At 44.9% G+C, this 24,002-nt stretch overlaps 1 protein-coding gene across 2 annotated transcripts in view; it reads left to right on the top strand.

Annotated features, from left to right (window-relative positions):
- Positions 1–24,002, top strand: part of PRSS12 (serine protease 12) — a 562,235-nt gene that overhangs the window by 245,483 nt on the left and 292,750 nt on the right. For both annotated transcript variants that reach the window (XM_069230157.1, XM_069230158.1), the window contains exons 6-7: positions 12,722–12,863; positions 20,744–20,940. In XM_069230157.1, the coding sequence (XP_069086258.1) occupies positions 12,722–12,863; positions 20,744–20,940 (339 nt within the window). The remainder of the gene's footprint in view (positions 1–12,721; positions 12,864–20,743; positions 20,941–24,002) is intronic.

Raw genomic sequence — 24,002 nt, 5'->3', positions numbered from 1 at the left:
TACACAGCTCCTCCCTTGAGGGTCCCCCTGGGCCTAAGAGCTCAACCTGGTAAGGTTCAAGCTCCAAAGGCTCAGTTCCCTCAGAGGGCAGAACTTCTTCCTGAGAAGAGAGGTTCCCTTTCTTTTGCTGTGTTGCAGTTGGTTTCCCAACTGACTTTCCTGTTCTCTTGGTAGGCTGGGCCATTCTTCCAGACTCCAGCTCTACTTGTTCACCCTGTGCCTTGCACTGTGCTCTTGTTTTCACACACACCAGTTCAGGGATACCCAGCATTGCTGCATGGGTTTTTAGTTCTACCTCAGCCCATGCTGAGGACTCCAGGTCATTTCCAAGCAGACAGTCCACTGGGATATTTGAGGAGACCACCACCCGTTTCAGGCCATTGACCCCTCCCCATTCTAAAGTAACCATTGCCATGGGATGTACTTTTTTCTGATTGTCAGCGTTGGTGACTGTGTAAGTTTTTCCAGTCAGGTATTGGCCAGGGGAAACCAGTTTCTCTGTCACCATGGTGACACTGGCACCTGTATCCCTCAGGCCCTCTATTCTAGTCCCATTAATTAAGAGTTGCTGTCTGTATTTTTGCATGTTAGGCGGCCAGACAGCTAGTGTGGCTAAATCCACCCCACCCTCAGAAACTAGAGTAGCTTCAGTGTGGACCCTGATTTGCTCTGGGCACACTGTTGATCCCACTTGGAGACTAGCCATACCAGTGTTACCTGGATGGGAGTTTGGAGTGGAACCTTTCTTGGGACAGGCCTTGTCTCCAGTTTGGTGTCCATGCTGTTTACAGCTATGACACCAGGCCTTTTTGGGATCAAAGTTTTTACCCTTGTACCCATTGTTTTGTGAAGAGGCTCTGGGCCCACCCTCCTGTGCAGGTTTTTGGGGGCCTGTAGAAGACTCTTTACTATTTTTAGTTTTGGTTGTCTCATCACCCTTCCCCTGGGGAGTCTTTGTGACCCCTTTCTTTTGGTCACCCCCTGTTGAAGTCTTGGACACCCTTGTCTTGACCCAATGGTCCGCCTTCTTTCCCAATTCTTGGGGAGAAATTGGTCCTAGGTCTACCAGATGCTGATGCAGTTTATCATTGAAACAATTACTTAACAGGTGTTCTTTCACAAATAAATTGTACAGCCCATCATAATTACTTACACCACTGCCTTGAATCCAACCATCTAGTGTTTTCACTGAGTAGTCAACAAAGTCAACCCAGGTCTGGCTCGAGGATTTTTGAGCCCCCCTGAACCTAATCCTGTACTCCTCAGTGGAGAATCCAAAGCCCTCAATCAGGGTACCCTTCATGAGGTCATAAGATTCTGCATCTTTTCCAGAGAGTGTGAGGAGTCTATCCCTACACTTTCCAGTGAACATTTCCCAAAGGAGAGCACCCCAGTGAGATCTGTTCACTTTTCTGGTTACACAAGCCCTCTCAAAAGCTGTGAACCATTTGGTGATGTCATCACCATCTTCATATTTTGTCACAATCCCTTTGGGGATTTTTAACATGTCAGGAGAATCTCTGACCCTATTTATATTGCTGCCACCATTGATGGGTCCTAGGCCCATCTCTTGTCTTTCCCTTTCTATGGCTAGGATCTGTCTTTCCAAAGCCAATCTTTTGGCCATCCTGGCTAACTGGATGTCCTCTTCACTGGGGCTATCCTCAGTGATTTCAGAGGTGTTGGTCTCTCCTGTGAGGGAACCAGCATCTCTGACTATTATTTTTGGAGTCAGGGTTTGAGGGACCCTGTTCTCCCTAGATAGGATTGGTAGGGGGGAATTTTCCTCCAAGTCACTATCCTCTTCCTCTGAGTTGCCACCCTCAGAGGGGTTGGCCTTTTCAAACTCTGCCAAAAGCTCCTGGAGCTGTATTTTGGTAGGTTTGGGGCCCATTGTTATTTTCTTTATTTTACAGAGTGACCTTAGCTCCCTCATCTTAAGATGGAGGTAAGGTGTGGTGTCGAGTTCCACCACAGTCACATCTGTGCTAGACATTTTGCTTCTAAAAGTTGGAATACTTTTTAAGAATCTACAACTGGTTCTAGAATCTAATTCAAACTTTTACAAACTTTTAAACTCTAAAAGAAATGCTAAACAGGATCTAACACAAGGCCCTAGCAGGTCTTTTAAGAATTTAGAAAACTTTTCAAATTGCAACAATCAATTTCTAATGACAATTTTGGAATTTGTCGTGTGATCAGGTATTGGCTGAGTAGTCCAGCAAATGCAAAGTCTTGTACCCCACCGCTGATCCACCAATGTAGGAAGTTGCCTCTGTATGTGCTATTTCAAAGTAAGGAATAGCATGCACAGAGTCCAAGGGTTCCCCTTAGAGGTAAAATAGTGGTAAAAATAGATAATACTAATGCTCTATTTTGTGGTAGTGTGGTCGAGCAGTAGGCTTATCCAAGGAGTAGTGTTAAGCATTTGTTGTACATACACATAGACAATAAATGAGGTACACACACTCAGAGACAAATCCAGCCAATAGGTTTTTATATAGAAAAATATCTTTTCTTAGTTTATTTTAAGAACCACAGGTTCAAATTCTACATGTAATATCTCATTCGAAAGGTATTGCAGGTAAGTACTTTAGGAACTTCAAATCATAAAAATTGCATGTATACTTTTCAAGTTATTGACAAATAGCTGTTTTAAAAGTGGACACAGTGCAATTTTCACAGTTCCTGGGGGAGGTAAGTATTTGTTAGGTTCACCAGGTAAGTAAGGCACTTACAGGACTTAGTTCTTGGTCCAAGGTAGCCCACCGTTGGGGGTTCAGAGCAACCCCAAAGTCACCACACCAGCAGCTCAGGGCCGGTCAGGTGCAGAGTTCAAAGTGGTGCCCAAAACACATAGGCTAGAATGGAGAGAAGGGGGTGCCCCGGTTCCGGTCTGCTTGCAGGTAAGTACCCGCGTCTTCGGAGGGCAGACCAGGGGGGTTTTGTAGGGCACCGGGGGGGACACAAGCCCACACAGAAATTTCACCCTCAGCGGCGCGGGGGCGGCCGGGTGCAGTGTAGAAACAAGTGTCGGGTTCGCAATGTTAGTCTATGAGAGATCTCGGGATCTCTTCAGCGCTGCAGGCAGGCAAGGGGGGGATTCCTCGGGGAAACCTCCACTTGGACAAGGGAGAGGGACTCCTGGGGGTCACTTCTCCAGTGAAAGTCCGGTCCTTCAGGTCCTGGGGGCTGCGGGTGCAGGGTCTCTCCCAGGCGTCGGGACTTTAGGTTCAAAGAGTCGCGGTCAGGGGAAGCCTCGGGATTCCCTCTGCAGGCGGCGCTGTGGGGGCTCAGGGGGGCCAGGTTTTGGTACTCACAGTATCAGAGTAGTCCTGGGGTCCCTCCTGAGGTGTCGGATCTCCACCAGCCGAGTCGGGGTCGCCGGGTGCAGTGTTGCAAGTCTCACGCTTCTTGCGGGGAGCTTGCAGGGTTCTTTAAAGCTGCTGGAAACAAAGTTGCAGCTTTTCTTGGAGCAGGTCCGCTGTCCTCGGGAGTTTCTTGTCTTTTCGAAGCAGGGGCAGTCCTCAGAGGATGTCGAGGTCGCTGGTCCCTTGGGAAGGCGTCGCTGGAGCAGGATCTTTGGAAGGCAGGAGACAGGCCGGTGAGTTTCTGGAGCCAAGGCAGTTGTCGTCTTCTGGTCTTCCGCTGCAGGGGTTTTCAGCTAGGCAGTCCTTCTTCTTGTAGTTGCAGGAATCTAATCTTCTAGGGTTCAGGGTAGCCCTTAAATACTAAATTTAAGGGCGTGTTTAGGTCTGGGGGGTTAGTAGCCAATGGCTACTAGCCCTGAGGGTGGGTACACCCTCTTTGTGCCTCCTCCCAAGGGGAGGGGGTCACAATCCTAACCCTATTGGGGGAATCCTCCATCTGCAAGATGGAGGATTTCTAAAAGTTAGAGTCACCTCAGCTCAGGACACCTTAGGGGCTGTCCTGACTGGCCAGTGACTCCTCCTTGTTATTCTCATTATTTTCTCCGGCCTTGCCGCCAAAAGTGGGGCCTGGCCGGAGGGGGCGGGCAACTCCACTAGCTGGAGTGTCCTGCTGGGTTGGCACAAAGGAGGTGAGCCTTTGAGGCTCACCGCCAGGTGTGACAATTCCTGCCTGGGGGAGGTGTTAGCATCTCCACCCAGTGCAGGCTTTGTTACTGGCCTCAGAGTGACAAAGGCACTCTCCCCATGGGGCCAGCAACATGTCTCGGTTTGTGGCAGGCTGCTACAACTAGTCAGCCTACACAGATAGTCGGTTAAGTTTCAGGGGGCACCTCTAAGGTGCCCTCTGTGGTGTATTTTACAATAAAATGTACACTGGCATCAGTGTGCATTTATTGTGCTGAGAAGTTTGATACCAAACTTCCCAGTTTTCAGTGTAGCCATTATGGTGCTGTGGAGTTCGTGTTTGACAGACTCCCAGACCATATACTCTTATGGCTACCCTGCACTTACAATGTCTAAGGTTTTGTTTAGACACTGTAGGGGTACCATGCTCATGCACTGGTACCCTCACCTATGGTATAGTGCACCCTGCCTTAGGGCTGTAAGGCCTGCTAGAGGGGTGTCTTACCTATACTGCATAGGCAGTGAGAGGCTGGCATGGCACCCTGAGGGGAGTGCCATGTCGACTTACTCGTTTTGTCCTCACTAGCACACACAAGCTGGCAAGCAGTGTGTCTGTGCTGAGTGAGAGGTCTCCAGGGTGGCATAAGACATGCTGCAGCCCTTAGAGACCTTCCTTGGCATCAGGGCCCTTGGTACTAGAAGTACCAGTTACAAGGGACTTATCTGGATGCCAGGGTCTGCCAATTGTGGATACAAAAGTACAGGTTAGGGAAAGAACACTGGTGCTGGGGCCTGGTTAGCAGGCCTCAGCACACTTTCAATTGTAAACATAGCATCAGCAAAGGCAAAAAGTCAGGGGGCAACCATGCCAAGGAGGCATTTCCTTACACCGTGGAAGACTGGATCACACACAGAACAGGTGGGCAGGTGCTCTGCGATCAGTGCAGCCCACATGGGCCAATCTCCTCCTGGTGGTGAGGTCACACTCAGGCTGTTCTCTGACCTACAGTACGGACATGCACAGGCCAATCTTCTCTGGGCAACAAGGCCCCACACAAGTCTAACTTCTGGGCAATGTCCCTTTATTCAGGCCACACCTCTTCTGGGCAAAGTAGTTTGATACAGGCCATGCTGACTTATAGCTCCAACAGAGTTTCAGCAATCTTCAATTTGAGTTTTCACGGTTTCTACCAGGAACCACTGTTGGAGAAAATGTAACCTGATGATATCGGGTTACACAGCTTGCTCTCTGGAGTCGTCCTCTTCTGGAATCACCGCCAACTTGGGTCATGCTGCACCCTGCCCTTCCTGGACAGTCACTTGTTCTGCTGGGTTGGAAAGCTCCTTTCCTCTCTCACCAGGCAGACTGGCTTTTAGGTGCTTAAGGTCTGGTATACATCTTTTCCAGCAAGCAGTAGACTCACGTCTAGGAGGCTGCAGACACCAGTTGTGGTTGTACAGCAATCCCCTGGGTACTCTGATGAGAACTCCCTTCTTTGGTCACAGAGAACTAGGGACAAGAACAGCAAGTAAAGTAGTGAGGTCCCACTTTTGTACATTAGCTGCAGAGAAGAGATGTGTATCCACTGTCTGCATTTTCAGAACAGTTCTTCTTTCAAGCATACTCTCCAGGCTGCTCTTCAGGGACAGCCTTTAAGGAAAATAATACTTACAACAGAACAGCCTGAAACACCCAAAACAGGGGAACAGAGTGGTGTGAGCTTTTTGCACCTTGCTGTCTTAAGCCAATCTGAAGGAATAATCGGGGAAAGACAAAAGGATGGGTCTCATCTGAAGGACCCTCTTCTCCTTGCACAACAGGTCCTGCAGTCCCACCCTTCACCTTTACCATTCACCAAACAGCAGTGCTTCAGGAAGACCAATTAGTAGCCCCTGGCTCAGCAAAAGGCTTACCTGAATTGCTAAAGGAGCCTTATCTCCTCTCCTCTTCACTTCAATGTCTGGGTCTCCTCCCTCCAGTTTCAGGAATGCCAGCAATACACTTGCACTGTCTGAGAAAAGAACCTCGCCGCAATCTTGTACCAAAGGCCAGAAGTATCCAAAATTAATCCTATAGGCCTCCATTGCTCTGGTTCAGACATACACCACGGATGTATCACACTGGCCACACAAAGATGCATGGCATACACAAATGCACAGAAGAGGAACTTTCACAAGTGGGCCAGTAGACCACCATTCCAGTGACATACATAAAGAGGTCTGGCCACAGCTATGAATTGACAAAACACAGTACACTGTCATCATCGCTCTATGTTTATAACACATGACAGGGACAGTCAATTTGTCAATGAAGGTGCACTTGGTATTTCCATCCGGGTCAAAGGACAGGTACACAACTGAGGCCTCTGCGCAAACGCTACATTATCGTGACGCAGGAGCCTAAATCAAAAACCAGGAAACCAAATACATACAGTGAGGCACTCAGAACATAGGAACGCACCTGTACACCATGCTGGGGAAATGCCTGTCCTAACACATGCATTTTGCAAAATATAGATTGTTCCTTCTTTCTGTGTATGCAATTCAGGTTCGCTTCCAGAATGGTACTTTTTTCCTTGCTTGATTGTAGTGTTTACCTGCATGTGGCACATGCTCCTCCAAATGTAGGGCTAATTGTAACACTTAGCCTCTCATTTCCACAAATGCGTTGTATTCATCAGCTTCACCCGTACAAAGGGCAATTAAATGACTTGAATCAGTTTTGGATTCTATGTTCCACATTTCAAATTCATAGTCACTTTTTGAGCTCATTGTGAGTTTGCCTCATCTGAAAATGTTCCTCCATATTGATCAGATATCGAACACAGTTTAGCTTCCAGCCATCATCTTCACCCGTCTTACACTAACTAAATGATGCTTTCCTTTATTGTTCATGTCCTGCTGTGGTATTATTAATCACGTTCCTCACTTGATCATACAGCTCAATCAATTTCAAAATTATTGAGTAGGTGAGTATATGTCCAGCGACACTAGACACATCATTTACAAAAGAGTCAGCAAGGCAGTGTGTCTGCTCCGAATACCTATATTGCATGTGATTCCTCAAAAACTCTTTTTGAGTCAGCTATTTGTCTGTAAGCTCTTTTGATGTGACACTGTCATGTGGACTCCAGAATCAAAACAACTATTTTGTGTTATCATATTTTTTGTCTTTCAACAAGAAATAAATTAAACTACGTATGTAAATTCACTCCCTACTTATTAGAGGCTTCGCAGTTGGTTCTTTATTTATTTCTAGACCTGAGCACGACAGAGGATTATAGCTACAACCATTGTATGGCTGGCGTGTTCACTCCTCTCTCTGGGCTTTGATGCACCTTTGGCATCCCCTGGGTGCGAGACTGCATTGAAAGACAGACTGCACTCCTAAGTTGGGAGCTTCATGAGAGAGGAGGCACAGGATAGTTAATTACTGGCCAGCTTCTCTTGTTCCTTATACCAATTTTTTGTCCAGCATGCTTCTTTAAGTGAGGGTGGAGCACGAGTGTCGGCAGGAACGGGCTGGACAAATGCAAAGCAACACTCAGGAATTCACAATGCTGTGGGTATCCCTAAACCTGCTTATAGTTATGGAAAAATAGAGAGATGGTGAAAAATAATATATATGTATTAGAACATTTAAAGAGGAGTCATCGTAACCCCTATGTATGCCAGCATATCCAACCAGGGTAACTAGACAGATGAATCTGACTACTAGTTATCTGTTCAGGTCATAAGAACCAATTTTCCCATTACTGCACCACTTGTTCTTTGGAAAGTAGACTAGAAGTTGATTCATATCCTTTTGTTTGCGATTTACACTGGGATGAAAGTTGGTTATTTCGGGAGGAGAGATGGAGATGTACAGCTAGCTGGATTACTCTGGGCACAAAAAATAGTAGGGAATTTTCAGATTTGCTCATTATTGATATAATTGAGCACAAATTATGTGAACGTCTGAAAGAAGCTAATAATGATGAGACTATTGTCAGATATACATGTTTTACTGAATACATTGTAGGGGAGGTTTTCACATGAGCTAATAGCATAATGTGTAAGGTTTCCCATGCTCAAACATCCTAAGATGTTTGATGCTGAGGCTTGCAATGAGTAAAGATATATTGTAAGGCACATTCTTTGGGAGAAGTCGAATAGCTAGCTCTGTCTTGCACAAAGGTAAAAACTATTAAGATTACATTCACAGAGCTTTCAATAACCAGGTTGTTTTCCACTGACCTAGAAAATATAAGTGAAGCTTGAGTTGTCTATGATCTTACTTTGAACTACAAGATTAAAAACTCCATACTGCAGATGGTTGCCAATCTACAGCTCTATGTCGTGAATGCCTCTCCATCATACCCTCTTTGGACGATTATCCCAGGGATTCGTTGAGCAAAGGGAGAGGGAGATGGGTCAACAATATACCCTCCATTCCACTTTGTTACCGATATCAACCCTTCCTTGGCCTATATATTAGAAAATATGTGCCTCATGTCATGCCACTCATTCTCACCACCCTATCCCACACCCTTCCCTCCAATGCTGAATACTGTTTTACTTTCAAACGTGACATCCTGCCATTGGCACCACCCTCCTATCCTGCATTTAATAAAAAATGCCTGGTTTCCTGTCACACTCCCTCATGCTCATTGAGCCTTCCCGCCTCCCTCCAAGCCCAGGGCGGTGCTGCTATTCTCAGTGTCAGACTGGAGTGCAGGCGCCATGTTGACGGCAGTGCACGCTGAACTGCTGGCAACAATGAGGGAAATTCCTTGTGAACCGTGGATGTGCACAGACCTGCAGCTGACAGGAGAGATGGCGAATCCTGGTGCAAGAGTTCTAACCACAATTCCCTACAGCCCTCAGGTCTGCAAAGACAAGGAAAAGGTGGGAGAGAGGATGGGCCATCATGCACCATTCTACCACCACCTTTGGGTCTCTGGAGACCGGGTGGAAGTGATGGATTAGCTTCTCTTCAAGCATTGGTTTCACCGCCCAATTGTTATGCTATCTCCTGGCACTGCAATAAAAACAAAACTCAGTTTGTGCCGCTCTGGCCTCACGGCAGTGGAAGACAGTTTTGAAACCTGTGTTTGCGACAAGGCTTTTTAATGGACGTCATACAAAGCACCTGGAATTAGTGATTGATGTCTGTCAATAGAAGGGTTGTTTTTCGTTTTTCACCAATTATTGACATATTATGTGGTAGACATGTCACTTGAATTTCCAGAGAAATGTAGAAGAAGTGTTGGGATAAAAAAAAAACGGATAGCAGAACAGAACAAAATGGTGGCAGAAAAAGGGTGAGAATGGCACATGGATAAATAAGAGCGAAAATTGCTCGGTTTGTTAATTTCCCCAAAAGCACTGTTTATCTAAAGTGCTAAACAATGCTATAAGGAGCTGATCGAACGCCACTGCCTATACTTTGCTTACTGCTGGCTACTCCAATGCCTGTCCTTCCCACCTTCCAGGCCCAATACCTCCCACATCATAGGCATTCAAATTGCACACACACACATACATTTAAACACATACTCATGCATACGAGCACATGTTCACATACAGTCCCAGGCACGCATACAAAGACAGTAACACAAACATACACATGCACTCCCCGGCACACAGACAAACACATGAGAATGCACTCTCTGTAACTGCAGGGCTGGCCCTCTATTCCCGACTCCTCTGACTCTACAACTCCTAACTCTTGCTCACAGCATAACAGAGCCAGGTCAAAGAGCAACTTCTGTCCAATCAGAAGCCAGAATAGGTTTGCAGGTACCTAGGTACCCCTTGTTTCTGCATTCTGACTTCTGATAGAAGAAGACGGTGCATGATTGACAGGCCCTGAAGCTTCATTATTTGGCATTATGTGCTGCGTTACACTAGTGCAGTATGTCAGATATGTATTGTATCTGTGTGAGGCTGTGCTGAAACAGCCCCCGCCTGAAACATGTGCAATAGTCAGTGGAGTACTCATCTGCTGAAAAGGTGGAGAAGTGTGGCACAATGGTTAGAGCGGCAGACCCTGATGCAGAGAGCCGGCCCGGTACCAGGGTTCAATTCCCGCCTCAGCGGGTCTTGGGCTCAATTCCCTTGGACCAAGATAATTCTCACCTTGGTGCCTAATCTATTTAGTGGGTGCCTCACAGGGAAAAGCCAGGAGGGGTTGCACAGTGGTATGTGTTCAGCACCTTGAGACCCTAACAGGTGAGTAGTGCGCTATACAAGTGTGAAGTTTACAAAGGTGATATTTCAGCTTTTACATATAAAAGCTGTACATGCCATGCAATTAGTGCCAGAGCGAGGTGGTGGGTGGACGCCTTGGCATCCTATGAGGGCAAGCTGTTACTCCAATGAGCCAGAGAGAAATCCCTTGTCAGACGAAAATCTGCTTAGGATTGACCACATAAAGATTTCAGTGGCTGACCCATCACAGAGGAATAAGAGTAGGGAAGCAATCAAGAAGGATATCAGGAGAAGAAGAGAGAGAACCCTGACGCAGATAGGCAAAAGACCAAATATGCTGAAGCAGGGATAGGGAAATGAAATCCAGTATTGTGAAATACAGAGGGAACATGAGTTCCCACAGGAAACAGGGACAGTGGTCAAGGTAAAAACAATTCATAAAAACTTGAATATCATATGCTAATTAGGCATACAGTTAATCTTGTGTCTAAAGAGATCAAGCCACCCCACTAACATTCCAGCATAAGGCTCAGCCATAGAACTGCATATGGACTAGAAGAAACTTGCAGGGCCCTACCTGCCAGGGCAATCACATACTATACATAGGATACATAGGAAAGGCAGTAACTATCCCTTGAGCTTTGGGGCCCAGTGGGACCCCAAGCAATCCACTACACCTCCATAGCCTACTTTGGTTAGGTGGAGGGTCAGAATACTCATACCTCTGCTGTGGTGTGCCCCGCAAAGACAACCGAACCTAAACCAAACAGTTCGTAAGAGTTCCTCTGCATGGAAAATGCACCACTAATTCATGTCACAAGCCTCTAGGATTGTCAGATGTCCAACAGAGGCAGGACTAATGGTAGCACACCAAGCATCTATAGGCATAATGACATAAGGGAATAGTAAAGGGAGGGCCATGCGGTGGCAAGGACAGTGGAAATTCTAGGCTATAAGAGCAACACAGGGAAGAGTCAGTGACATTGCTTTAGACATTTCCAACACCAATACTCGAGAGGCTGATAGCTACCTGGAATAGTCCTACTGCCAATATTAGACCTAGTTAAAGTTGTAACTAATGACAAGGTGAAATGATAGAAACATTCTAAGCCCTGGGTTGCTTGTGTTCCGGCTCAGGGAAGACCTGACCTGGCAGTTCGGGCTTGACTGTTCCCACTTGAGCAAGGTCAAGACTGATTTGTATGTGGCTGGGTTATGAGGTAGCATGGTGGGCGAAAGACGATGAGCAGGGATGTGGCCTGAGCAGTACTTAATTTGTGCTGATTGTTTCCGGTGCACTTATTTTTGAGGGCCGGCACTTATTTTTGAGGGCCGGCACTTATTCTTCTGCTTCAAGCATTTGCTGCGAGCAAAAGACACATATGGGAAAGGCAGAGGAAGAGAAAAACGAAAAAGCGTCACAAAGGTAGAAAGCAGAAAGCTGCCAGAGTGAGTTGAAGGGGCAGGGATTCGCTTTAAATGTATTGAAGAGGCCCGAGATGGTTTTAGGATCACGATGCCTCCGTATTCCGTTTTCGCACTTTTAAATGTAGCAGCTGCGTTTTTAAGAGGAGGGCTTTGGGCACCGGCACGTTTTTATTTACAAATCAAGCACTGGGCCTCAGCAACTTCCAGTGGCTGAAATTAATTAAAGCATTCCATCCATCACCTTGTTATTGCAGTTGACTCCAATTACCAGCACGGCAGGAGTTCACAGCCGCACTGGGACAGCACATTTCTTCTGCCTAACTATGTAACTATTCCCACCTCTTCTGGTCGCACTAAATGAAGGATGTGCCGCAGCACAGAAATCTGCAATTCATTCCTAGTTTGTTTCCACTTGCAGTCAGCAGTGCTATGAGCACTTCAGGAAGTTTTGCATGCTGGTGAGACGGCCATTAACAGGCAATTTACTAACTGTGGAGGGCATTATAGATGGGATACATAAATATGATGCTGAAATTGTAAAGCTCTTTCGATAATGACTTTTCTAAAGCGATGTCAAAAGCCAGTGTGTGGGCGCAGGTGTGAGCTAAAATATATATTGTGTTACAGTTTTAATTTTAACTATATTTATTTACAATATCATGCTTTATTTTGTATTTTTGTGTGAAATGGATAACAAACAAAAATAATGGATAAGGCAACACAGAATGCTTTTACTTTGTCTCAGATTTGGCTTTTCCCACTCGCCTTGCTGGCAGTGGGAAAGGATGCTTAGCACAGACCATGCATCCCACATAAGAACATGTGAAGCCAAGCAATTGAACGTCCTGTTATTCTAAAAACTCTGCTTTCTGTTGAACACTGTTTCAGGGAAAAGTGCTGAAAGGGTGTCAAATGGATGTTGTCTGAGTATATAATCTAGTCCGTACCATCGTGTCAATGGCTGCTGCGCACTGACACAGCGCCATGGATGTGTGCAATAAAGATGACAACACATAACTAATTCTTGCTCCCTTTTATGCTTGCAGAGGGCTCAGTCAGACTGGCGGGTGGTAAAAGCAGCCACGAAGGGCGCCTGGAGGTCTATCACCACGGCCAGTGGGGCACCGTGTGCGATGACGGCTGGACCGAGAGGAACACGCTGGTGGTTTGTCGGCAGCTGGGATTTAAGTAAGACCATTTATAGTGCAGAGATAAACACATAGCACATAGAAGACAAACATGTCCCTTGCTGGAGGTCAAAGAGATGGCTCCCTTGGCATTAGATGTAATCATTGTAAAATGACCGGGTACTTTTATTCTATGGTGCTGCACTCTTTCATTTTTATCTTCTCTGCAAATAAGGAACGTACATTTAGAATCAAGCATTGACAAAGCCAATAGTTCTTGCCTATGCAAGAGCTATTGGCTTTGCCAGTGTGTTCTAGTCATGTTGTTTATCAGTGTGACTGCTATTCAGCATGGTTAAAACTTAGTGGCATAGAGGAGAGTGGAGTGCCATAGAGAGGAATAGCGAAGAGCGGAGTAGAGTGTTGTAGAGTGGAGTGGCAGAGAGTGTTGTGAATTGGAGTGGCATAGTGTGGAGTCAGGTAGAATGGCACACACTGGAGTGGCATGGAGGAGAATAGACAGATGGAGAGTGCATTGGCATAGAGTGTGGCTGAGTATAGTGGCACTGAGTGCAGTGGCATTGAGTGCAGTGGCATTGAATTCAGTGACGTACAATACAGCATCGTAGAATGCAGTGGCGTAGATTAGAGTGGTTCACAGTAAAGTACAATGGTGCAGAGTGGAGTGTCGCAGAGTGACGTGGTGCAGAGTAGAGTGGCAGAGAGTAAAGTATAGTGGCATAGAGTGCAATGCTGTTGAGTGCAGTGGCATAGGTACAGTGGTGTACAGCGGTGCAGAGTAGAGTGGCGAAGAGTTGAGTGATGCAGAGGGCAGTGATGCAGAGTAGAATCAAGTGGCATAGAGTGCAGTGGCATAGATTGGTGCAGAGTAGAGTAGCATAGAGTGGTGCAAAGTAGAGTGTAGTGTATAGAGTTCAGTGACATAGAGTGCAATGGTATAGAGTGGAGTAGTGTAGAGTGGCAGAGAGTTCAGTGGCAGGGAGTGCAGTTTTGCTGAGGAGAGTATTAGAGTGCATTGGTGTAGAGTGGAGAAGAGTAGCGTAGACAGCAGTGCCATAGAGTACAGTGATGCAGAGTGGAGAACAGAGGCATGGAGTGCAGTGGCCCAGATTGGAGTGGCATAGAGTGCAGTGGCTTAGATGAGATTGTTTCAGAGTAGAGTGAAGTGGCGTAGCGTGGATCGTGTAGGGTAGAATGCAGTTGCATAGAGTGGCATAGAGTGTAATGGTGTAGAGTGCAGGGGTGCAGAGTAGATTAGAGTGGCATTCATTGGATTGGTGTAGAGTGCAGGGACAGAGAGTTGAGTGTTATATAGTAAAGTGCATTGGCGTAGAGTGGACTGAGAGTGCAGCGGCATAGAGTGCAGTGTTGCAGAGTAGCATAGAGTACAGTGGCACAGAGTGGAGTTGTGAAGAGTCAATTGGTGTGGCCTACACTGGACTGGTGTAGAATGCAGTGGCGAAGAGTGCAGTGTTTAGAGATCGGTGAAGAGTGCATTAGCATAGAGTAGAGTGGTACAGGATAGAGTAGAGAGGTGTAATGTGAAGTGGCATAGAATGCAGTAACACAGAGTGGAGTGGTGCAGAGTAGAGTGCAGTGGTGTGGGGTGGTGCCGAGTGAAGTGGCGTAGACTGGAGTATTCATGGCATGGTAGCACACTGTCATTACAGACAACACATTTTCAATTGAAATGACCATTACATTTGCTCAGACATACAGTTTTACTAATAAAACTATACAGTGCTCAGATGAAAATGTGTGGAAATTGCATCACCTAGTTTAATGATTTGTTTTGATCATATGTAAAGAATTTGTTTCCAGCACACTTCAAAAATAACAAAAAGTGTGCTTCATTTGTGCATTCATAATTCTGATATATTCTGAAACACTTACACAGTTCATTAAAATGTTGTTGTGTGCTAGAACAAAACTCCTTCCTACCCCTAGCATCCAGCCAGATTGTCATATAAAACCTGTCACTTTGAAGTCAGAGAAAGAAAAGTAAAAAGGTGCCCTTGGAAGACAGCGCCTGATATTTGACTTTGGCCTTTGAATGCACAGCAGATGTGACAAGTTAAAAACAAGATTTAAATGCCAGTTAACAGAAATAGAGTTCTTGACAGAATTCAGGAAACACCGTTTAGGCAGCGGGAAGGACGATTTAAACCTGTAGAGCTTAAAGCAAATCAAGCCAGCAAATAGAAAGCCAGAAAGTGTGAGTTACAAAACACAAAGCCAATGGTAATCAATGAGTGGAATGTATTCTTAGGTCAACTTTATGAAAGTCTCCAAGATGTCATTAGCAAACCAGACAGCTGTGCTGTCTGGTAGGCTGCAACATAAAAAACATCTTGTATGGCATCAAATCTCTACGATTCGCCATCGCCTCTTCTACTTGAAAATCTAAACCCTTTATTAAATACTGCTAAATCCAAATTTTTTAGGTATGGGTTTTGAAAGGGCAGCTATCAAACGACCATATTGCCATGCATAATTAGGCAGCTTTGGCTGCGCCTCTTTCACCTTGGCTTTCTTCCACCAGCCACTTACAGCCATTGACTTGAGAAGTTGTCAGTCACACCTTGGCTTGTGCCTGGAAGGCAGTATTCATCTGTCACATAATGAAATTGGATGCTTATGCTTATCTTCATGCTTCAACTCAAGTCTCAAGTGCCCCACTGAAGTGCTTTAACTGTGCTGCATGGGGGCTTGCTTTACAACTATAGCCCTCTTTAATTGAAACAGAAACAAGAACAAAACTAGACTGAAGGCAAGAAAGCCTTCAACACATTCTACCTCTCATTTCTTGTCTGACTTCTAAGTGCTTACATTGCATGTATCAGAACATTAAACCTAGACCTATTGGATTTGCCAATGACTGTCTGTAATTTATTACAAAAGCATATAAGTGCATTAAGGTTTGCACGCAATTTCATACAGAAACAAATTGCAAATTTCAGGGGCATAGCAGAACTTAAGCAAAGATAATTTCTATCCAAGTTCTTAACCTCGACTGATTTACAAGAATTATTGAAGTCCTGTATCCCGTCTAATAGTCTGCCAGCTGTGTATGGTATGAGGTTCAAACATTTTACTTGTAAAAGAACCTTGCATTATTACTTGTTGTTTTTGTTTGATTTTCACAGTGAACACTGAGCAGTCTGCACCATTTTCACTAATGCACTATTTATAATGCACTTTGTAGCTATTTCCGAAAGGAACCACTGTTGCTTTAATTTATGGGAACACCCAGGTTCTTTTCACCTACGGGTTTGCCCGGTCCTTTCTTATCTTGAATTAGAAATGGCAAGCTTGATTTAAAATCTGCAAGTACATTTTGCTGCAGGAAAATGGGACCAAGAAAAGCACAGGGTGTGGGCCCTACTGCCCTCTTTGCTACACTCCTGTTATGACGACTCTGTAGCACAACTACCATAAAACCTTCATATGGACACATGTCACACCAACAGCGTCTGTGAAAAACGCAGATATGACAGGTGACTTCCTCGAATTAGTCTTAGCCACTAGTAACTTCTCTGAGCCACAATCTAGTCCATTGTTTTTAGGTCTCGCGCCCACAGACACCTTTAGCTGTGTGTTGTCAAAGACCTATTGTCACGAATATATTTAAAAAAATACATAGAGTGGGCACTGGGTCAGGGTCTTGCTTTCATTCGTTGGCGTTCTTACCTATCTCATCTGCCTGCTTCTTATTGAATGTCTTTCCTCCCATTTCTTTGTCTGACCTGCATCACCTCTACACTGTCATTGCTCTCCCTCCAACACTTTTATAAAAAATATTTTTGCCCCCCTCCCCTATGCTCATTGTTCCTTCCCTCGTTCTTCTCTCGCCCTACCTGCGGCATTCTTGGTTTTCATATTTTGGTGGGTTTTTTTTTGGGGGGGGGGGGAGTTCTTTTTTAACCAGCGGTTTAGCACATAGTTTGTAATGATTTTTTATTTTTATTTATCACTCCAAAATAGGCATGCGCCATTTTGAAATGGTAAAGAAACACAATAAAACAAAATGGTGGCTACATCTTGTCACATGCGGAAGCTTGCCTGGTGACGCATTTGCACATATACATCGTAATGCTGGGTAGCCTTAGATTTATGAAGCATAGATGGGTGATGTATGCACATCATTGTGTTTCTTTTCTTATTTTTGCTGATGTTGAGCATTGGCAAGCAAGATGTTTTTTTTTTTACATTGGCCGATGCGAAACAACATTGGCAAAAAGCAAACCTATAAATCTGCTTTGCTTTTTAAGGCTGGGAGCGTTTGCCAATACTTTCATTTTTCCTCATTGTATAAAAATTCAAGCCACAGGCTTTGGCTTCTTGTCACGATTGTTGAATCGCGTTTCCTCAACTCCACACACCAATTCACCTCTATGTCTTTAGCATTTGCAACAATGTATGGTAAAAGAACTAAGGAAGTTCTTCAAGATTTCAGTTGTGAATCAAAAAAAATGCAACAAGTATCGCACAGCACCTACAAACTGTGTTAATGGCGCAACTAGGAATGTTAAATTACGAACCAGGAAGTATATGTGGACAGTGAGATAAGGACGCCAGAGCAGAAATCTGACAGGAAGACACTGTTGAAGAACACTGCAAAATGTGTGTATGATCCAAGCTGAGGTCTAAGCATATTTCTTGTAAAGAACTGGCGGTCAGGAACCAATTTCAGGCTTTTTATTGGACACTGCTGCCAAGGTAGCTCGGTAAATCACTCAGCACCTATTTCCCTGAACAGCAGCGCAGACAGTAGTGCTCTGGGTATTGGCCATGGGCTGTTAGCAAAATACACAAAGCTGGAACAAGAAGACAGGATCAAAAGTGGCCCTCTATTTGCACACCACATATCACACAATTTGGAAACATTGGCTCTTATGGGTTTTTGTTATTGAAGTATATTTTTCCCTCCTGATTTTCCTCTGACACTTTCTATTTTTAGTACACTATCTCACTATGGAACAACGATTCTAATTAGAATGAGCTTGTCTTGTTTCTGCACAGAGGGGAAAAAAATGTTCAGTTATGAAGCAATGCCGATGGTTGCAGGCAGCAGATGGAATCAGTGTTGCACTTTTGGGAAAATCCTTCGTAATCTGCATCCACTCATCCTTGCTTTCACACTCCACCGGCTTCGGGCCTCCTACCCTTCACATGTGTGATATATTTTTATGGCAGGCACCACACAGGTTGAAGTTTACGGAATTCTAGACCCGAAGGCCAAGACAAATAAATATACATTACCCACGGCCTGCAACAAGCCATCATATTTTATGGCCTGTGATTTAGTGTAATGCCAAATCAATCTTACCATGGTGTTACTTTACCAAGAAGTGCGAGGGAAATGTGCTCTACTCTTTATGTTACTGGCCTTGGGGCCTGGAGCTATTCGGCACACTTGTCAGATATTTATTTTTGTTTGTATGAACATAACCAGGAGGCGTCTCACCAGTCATTATTGAAACAAGTAAAACCTCAATTTCACTTGACTGAAACATATCTTCAATTTTGTATTATACACACTCTAAGTCCAACACCTTATTTAAATTAATAAATAACAAGTACATGTTATCTAAGACCACGTGGCACACATGCTTCAGTAATTTGTATGTACGACCAAAACCGTAAGTGGCGATTCGCTTTAGGGAAGCTTGCACTGCTGCAAGCAACATTGTAGAGCCTTCTCCGTTTGTGACAGACATCTGCACTGATCTGCTGCTGCCTTTGTACTGTGTGTATGCTTGTGTCTTTGTGCGCAGCTTGCACTGCGTTTCTTTTATGTGGAGGCCTTCTTTGTATCTGTGGCAGTGGCACACGTAGAGGAGAAGGAGGGTGGGATCCCAGGCAGAGCGATAGTTGCGGAATGTGATAACCACATTAGAGGGGGCCCAGGCAGGGAGCAAAGGCAGACTATAATATGAATGTGTGCGTGTGTAACAGAGAGAGAGAAAGCAAAAAACAAAACAAAAAACCACTTTATTACACTAGATATTAAAATAGGCGCTGTGTTTTTAAAAGTGGAGGTTACAACTTTGTCTAGCCCCGTGGATTCCCTTAGTAGGGGTGGCTACTGTAGCCCGCTTCACTTGCCCTGGACCAATCCTGAGAGTGTATAGACTGCTCTTAGACTGCTCTGAGCCTCTTCTCCATTTCATCTTGTGCGGGAATGGAGAAGTATTCGGTATTCGGTATGGATGCTACATAACACGCCTGTGTGCGCTTTTCCTGTTTCGCAGTGTGAGGGGTGGCACGGTCCAGCGAAGCATGAATAGCATTAGCAGTTAAGGTCCTTCCGATCTGTGTGCAAGAAGCAGTCAGGAGCCGCAGCATATAAAATCAAAGAGCCCTGGCCCATTTTAATATAACTAAATGCCTGTCCTCTAAACATGTGTATCATCCAGCTATTTCGATGCATGTCTTGAAGATGGCCACCTCCTAAGACTCCATACACAGCTGTTCACCATTTCCTAATGGGTTGCCGGTTGCCTCCAACGGCAGTCATGTGAAAGAAAGACAAATAGTTTGGATATAAAGTGTTTGGGGAGGAGGGAACGAGACCATGACACCGTTGCTGTGTGCAAAAGGCCGCTTTATTGGAACAGGTGCACTTACAAACAAAACCCTTGGCCTTTGCCTTACAAAACTAAAGCCTCGCTAGACATCAAAACACCTAACCACACTATCCTCCGCCCTCCCCTACCCCAACCTCCCCCCTCCCTGCAAGGTTCTCCTGCCACCCCTCTCGACTCTTGTTTTACCTACTTCTCTCTCATGCCCGTTTGTTCTCCTCCTGAACGCTAATGTCAATCTTCCTTCCTGCCTGTCGCAACCTGCTGCCGTCCCCCCCCATAGTACCTAAAATTGTCCTGCCATCCTGCCCATCTGCACGTATTTTGTTAGCGGCAAACTCTCCTCACCTCCGCCTGCACCTGTTCCCAACGACACCCACCAGATACACTAACCCCATGTATGCACCTGCTCAAATTGAGCGACCTCTTAAAACAGCTGATAAAACTGAAGGAGGGGAGCCCCGGATGGACAAAAAAGAGGGATTGGGGAGAAAAGACGTCCCCACAAAACACGGACCGGCCACGTGTCACCTGTTGACAAAATGGTGGCCGGCCGTACAAAATGGCACCATATATACCCCCACCCAAGCGCCCAAAGACCACCCAAACACAGCCCAAGTCTGGTCACAGGCGTACCACCCTCCCCAAAGACCCTGGGGGGGAGACCTCATTCTTCGGCTGATCCCCCCTGGGACGCCATACTAGGCAACAATGTTGAAAAGTGACATGGAGAACCTCCAAAGGTGCTGATTTAAAATACGAAATCTTACTCCACAGAGGAGTTCTACTTGAAGACCAGGCTCTGTTAGGGAAAATATTCCTGTCTGGGCACATTGTGATGCATTGATTTGCATGGTAAAATCAGGAAACAGCAGTCAATTTTTACAGTAGAGCTGCAAAATGGTGAAGTAGAATACCAACATGCTGCTTGCTGGTTCCGTGCACTTAGTATCTTTTTTTTAAATCACTGTACCGCTCCCGAACATTGTTGGAGGCGCCTCTGAGGGATGAAGGTCAGCCGACACTTGTATGTTTGGCGAATGATCAATGGAAGTTTAGAACACCACTATTTTGTTATTGTCCAATATAACTTTCTACCACTTGAATCTAGGTTAAGACCGTAATTACTTGAATGCACATTGTTAATACGTTATCGATGCTGGTAAATGCATGCTGTTAGTAATTAAATACCAGGGTGCAGCTATTGCACTGTTCTTTTAACCTGATGTTATTGTCTCACTTAAGAAATCATTGTAAATTAAAACTTCGGAGGATGAATATGCTATGTTATTTGAATGGATGTAAATGACGTGCTGCCTTTTTGTTTTCACAGGCATGGGAAGAATGCCCTGGAAAGCCAGGCTGAGGACGGTACAGGACACATCTGGTTGGATAATGTCAGCTGCTCTGGCAAGGAGACCTCCTTTCTCCAGTGCGCCAGGAGAGAGTGGGGAAAGCATGACTGCACTCATCGGGAGGATGTAAGAATAACCTGCAATGCTGATAATGGGACCCAGCGGCCCTCGCTTGGTATGTAGGAAACAGTTAGAGCTTTACCAATATAATACTGTCGATGGAAATCTCTTCCCGTTTGGCGGGTACCTTACCCATAATCGAATGTTTCAAAGGGTACCAAATTACTGTGCAATGTCCCTAGTATAAATATATGGGTTAATGGTACTTTGTTTATGTAGCGCACATGTAATTACATTAATAGAAGTGAGTATTAATATATTAATTTCCTTGATAATTATTAACAAATAAAATTGAGGGAATCCAAATTAATTCCTCTGATAAACTCATACTTTTAAAGAAATGTTCCAAAATAAAAACAGGTAACATTGTTCAATAGTCTGTAAAGATGGTGAAGTGCAGTGCAGCCTATTAAAATGAGCAGAATAGCTGTGTAGTAGAGTCTGGGGAGAGACATCTCTTATAATGCTTATTACAACCATACCTATGTTCAATGGAATTCTGACCTACGCAATGCTTACTCACACCAATTCTATGGTATCAACTGTATTATCGTAGAATATCAAGGGGCTTAACTCGCCCTCTAAAAGGAACAAACTATGGAAATATCTTTTGGACCACCCACATGATATTGTTACTTTACAGGAGACTCACTTGAAACGTACCGATGAAGACTTAAAAACGAATCATACCATTTGATATACCATTCCTCTGCACCCACAAAACACAATGGGGTAGCGCTCCTGTTCCACTCCTCCATACGCTTCCAACCACATGCCCACAAGACAGACAAAGATGGTGGGATCCTCTTAGTTAAAGGTGTGCTCCAGGGCCTCATGTGCACCATAGTGACAGTGTATGTCCCTAACACAGTGCAAGCCACCTTTCTTGCTTCATTTCTGATGCTTTTATGAGGCTTTGCTGAAGGCGATATTGTGCTTATGGGGGACTTTAACTTCATTTGGGATCCACAACTCGATAGTACACACCCCCATAGAGCAAAAACTGGAAACTGTATAAAACACTCAAACACACAGTTCATTCTTTTGGCCTACTGGATGTCTGGCACACCACCCATTCAACTCCTAAAGATTACACTTTTTTCTTCCTTTCCGACTGCACATACTCCCATTTGGATTATATTTTCATAAGCCAATCCCTACAACAACACCTTTTAACAGCCACATTACACCCGATTGTGATCTCAGATCATGGGCCAGTAAGCCTTACAATGGACTGGAAAAGACCGACCCCTAAACTCTGCAAATGTTTTTTCCCAAACTCTCTCGCTAGGGATTGTCTGTTGAGAGATGACCTTCGCAAATCTGTTAGAGAATACTTCCAGGACAATGATCCTCGACACCTAGATACATTCACAACCTGTGATTCCTTTAAAGCAGTAATATGTGGCAAATGCATCTCCCTCACAACTGCATTAACAAAACAGAGACCAATGACTGACTGACATTGGAAGCCAAACTCTCTCTTGCAGAACGTGCCAACAAAGATCAACCTTCCCTAGGTCTCTAACGCAAGGCCACAGCTATACAGTAGGTGGCAAATTAAATGGATATATGCGAATAAAGCAGACTATACCCTTTTCCGTCTTAAACAATACACTTATGACAAGCGAAACAAAATAGGCACTCTTGTGGCCCGTCAACCACAAATTCAACATGAAAAAACATTCACTGATCTTATCCGTACAGATACAGGAGAGCCCCCTCATAACTAAACCTGATAAAACTCAAGATTTCTACAGCTTCTGTAAGACTCTTTATACCCTCGACCCAATTGACAACCAAGGCCAAGTGGATTACTTGGAAGACGTGACCTTATCCCAAGTTGCAGCTGACCAGAATTACCTTCTAATTAGCCCAATCTCTGATGATGAAATTCAGGAAGCCATCTCCTCTCTCAAACTATGGAAATTCCCTCGGCCTGATGGGTTTACAGCCCAATTCTATAAAACCTTTAGTGCCAAACTGATTCCATACCTTAAGTCCCCTTTTACCCTTATGGCCACTATTAAACAGGCTACCCCTTCTATGAGCAAAGCACTTGATGCTAAATTATATTCTAAAATACCAGCCACCAGACATGAGAAAATCTTACCTGATTTAATTCATCCTGATATCGGGACTCATACAGGGGAGACAAACTCACAATAATCTTCGAAGAATAGTCCACCTGATCGAGAAGGGAAACAAAAAAACGACTTCCAGCAGTGCTAGTCACACTCGATGCAGAAAAAGCCTTCGATCGAGTGGACTGGTTCTTCCTCTTTCATACACTACGGACATTTGGCTTCCACAAGTAATTTATCCATATGGTCCAGGCAAACTATGCATATCCCAGATCACGGGTCATGGTTAACGGAACGGGCTCTGACTTTTTTTCACTTCAGCGCCAAACATGACAGGGTTTCCCACTGTAATCCTTACTATTTGCTCTCAGTTCAGAGCTGTTAGGGGCTAAGACAAGGCCAGCAACAGAAATACAAGGTATCCCCTTTAGCTCTGATGAACACAAGGTATCACTTTTTGCAGGCAGCATACTACTTTCTCTTACAGCACCAGCCACCTCCCTCCAAGCCCTCCAACACATCCTCTTCACCTATGAAAAGGTATATGGATACTGTATCAATCTTCACAAATGCTTTATCCTCAACCTTACCTTGCCCTCCCCGACATGGAAGCCTTGACATGGAAGCCTTGGCCCTTTCGACCCCCTTTAAATGGATGAAAGAGGACATCAAATATCTCAATATCAACCTCACCCTAAAAATTGCTGACTTTTATGGAGCCAATTTCACCCCACTGCTTCACCAATTTAAAAGACAATCTTAGACGCTGGTCACCTATGTATCTTTCATGGCTGGGGAGGATCAATGCGATTAAAATGGTGGTCCTGCCAAGGGTACTCTAACTCTTCCAAGGCCTCCCAAATGAGGTACCCAAAGAATTCTTTGCTGAGCTTAGTACATTATTGAATCGCTTCCTGTGGCAGAGATAGAGGCCCCCTCCTACAAACTTTTAAGGCTTTCAAGACAAGCTGGCAGACTGATGCTCCCAGACTTTCAGCTATACTATAAAGCGACACAATTATAGATCGTTACA

The sequence above is a fragment of the Pleurodeles waltl genome, chromosome 1_1 (assembly GCF_031143425.1).
Source record: "Pleurodeles waltl isolate 20211129_DDA chromosome 1_1, aPleWal1.hap1.20221129, whole genome shotgun sequence".
Taxonomy (NCBI): domain Eukaryota; kingdom Metazoa; phylum Chordata; class Amphibia; order Caudata; family Salamandridae; genus Pleurodeles; species Pleurodeles waltl.
The sequence above is the reverse complement of the archived record's forward strand: the minus strand, read 5'-3'. Positions and strand labels throughout refer to the sequence as shown.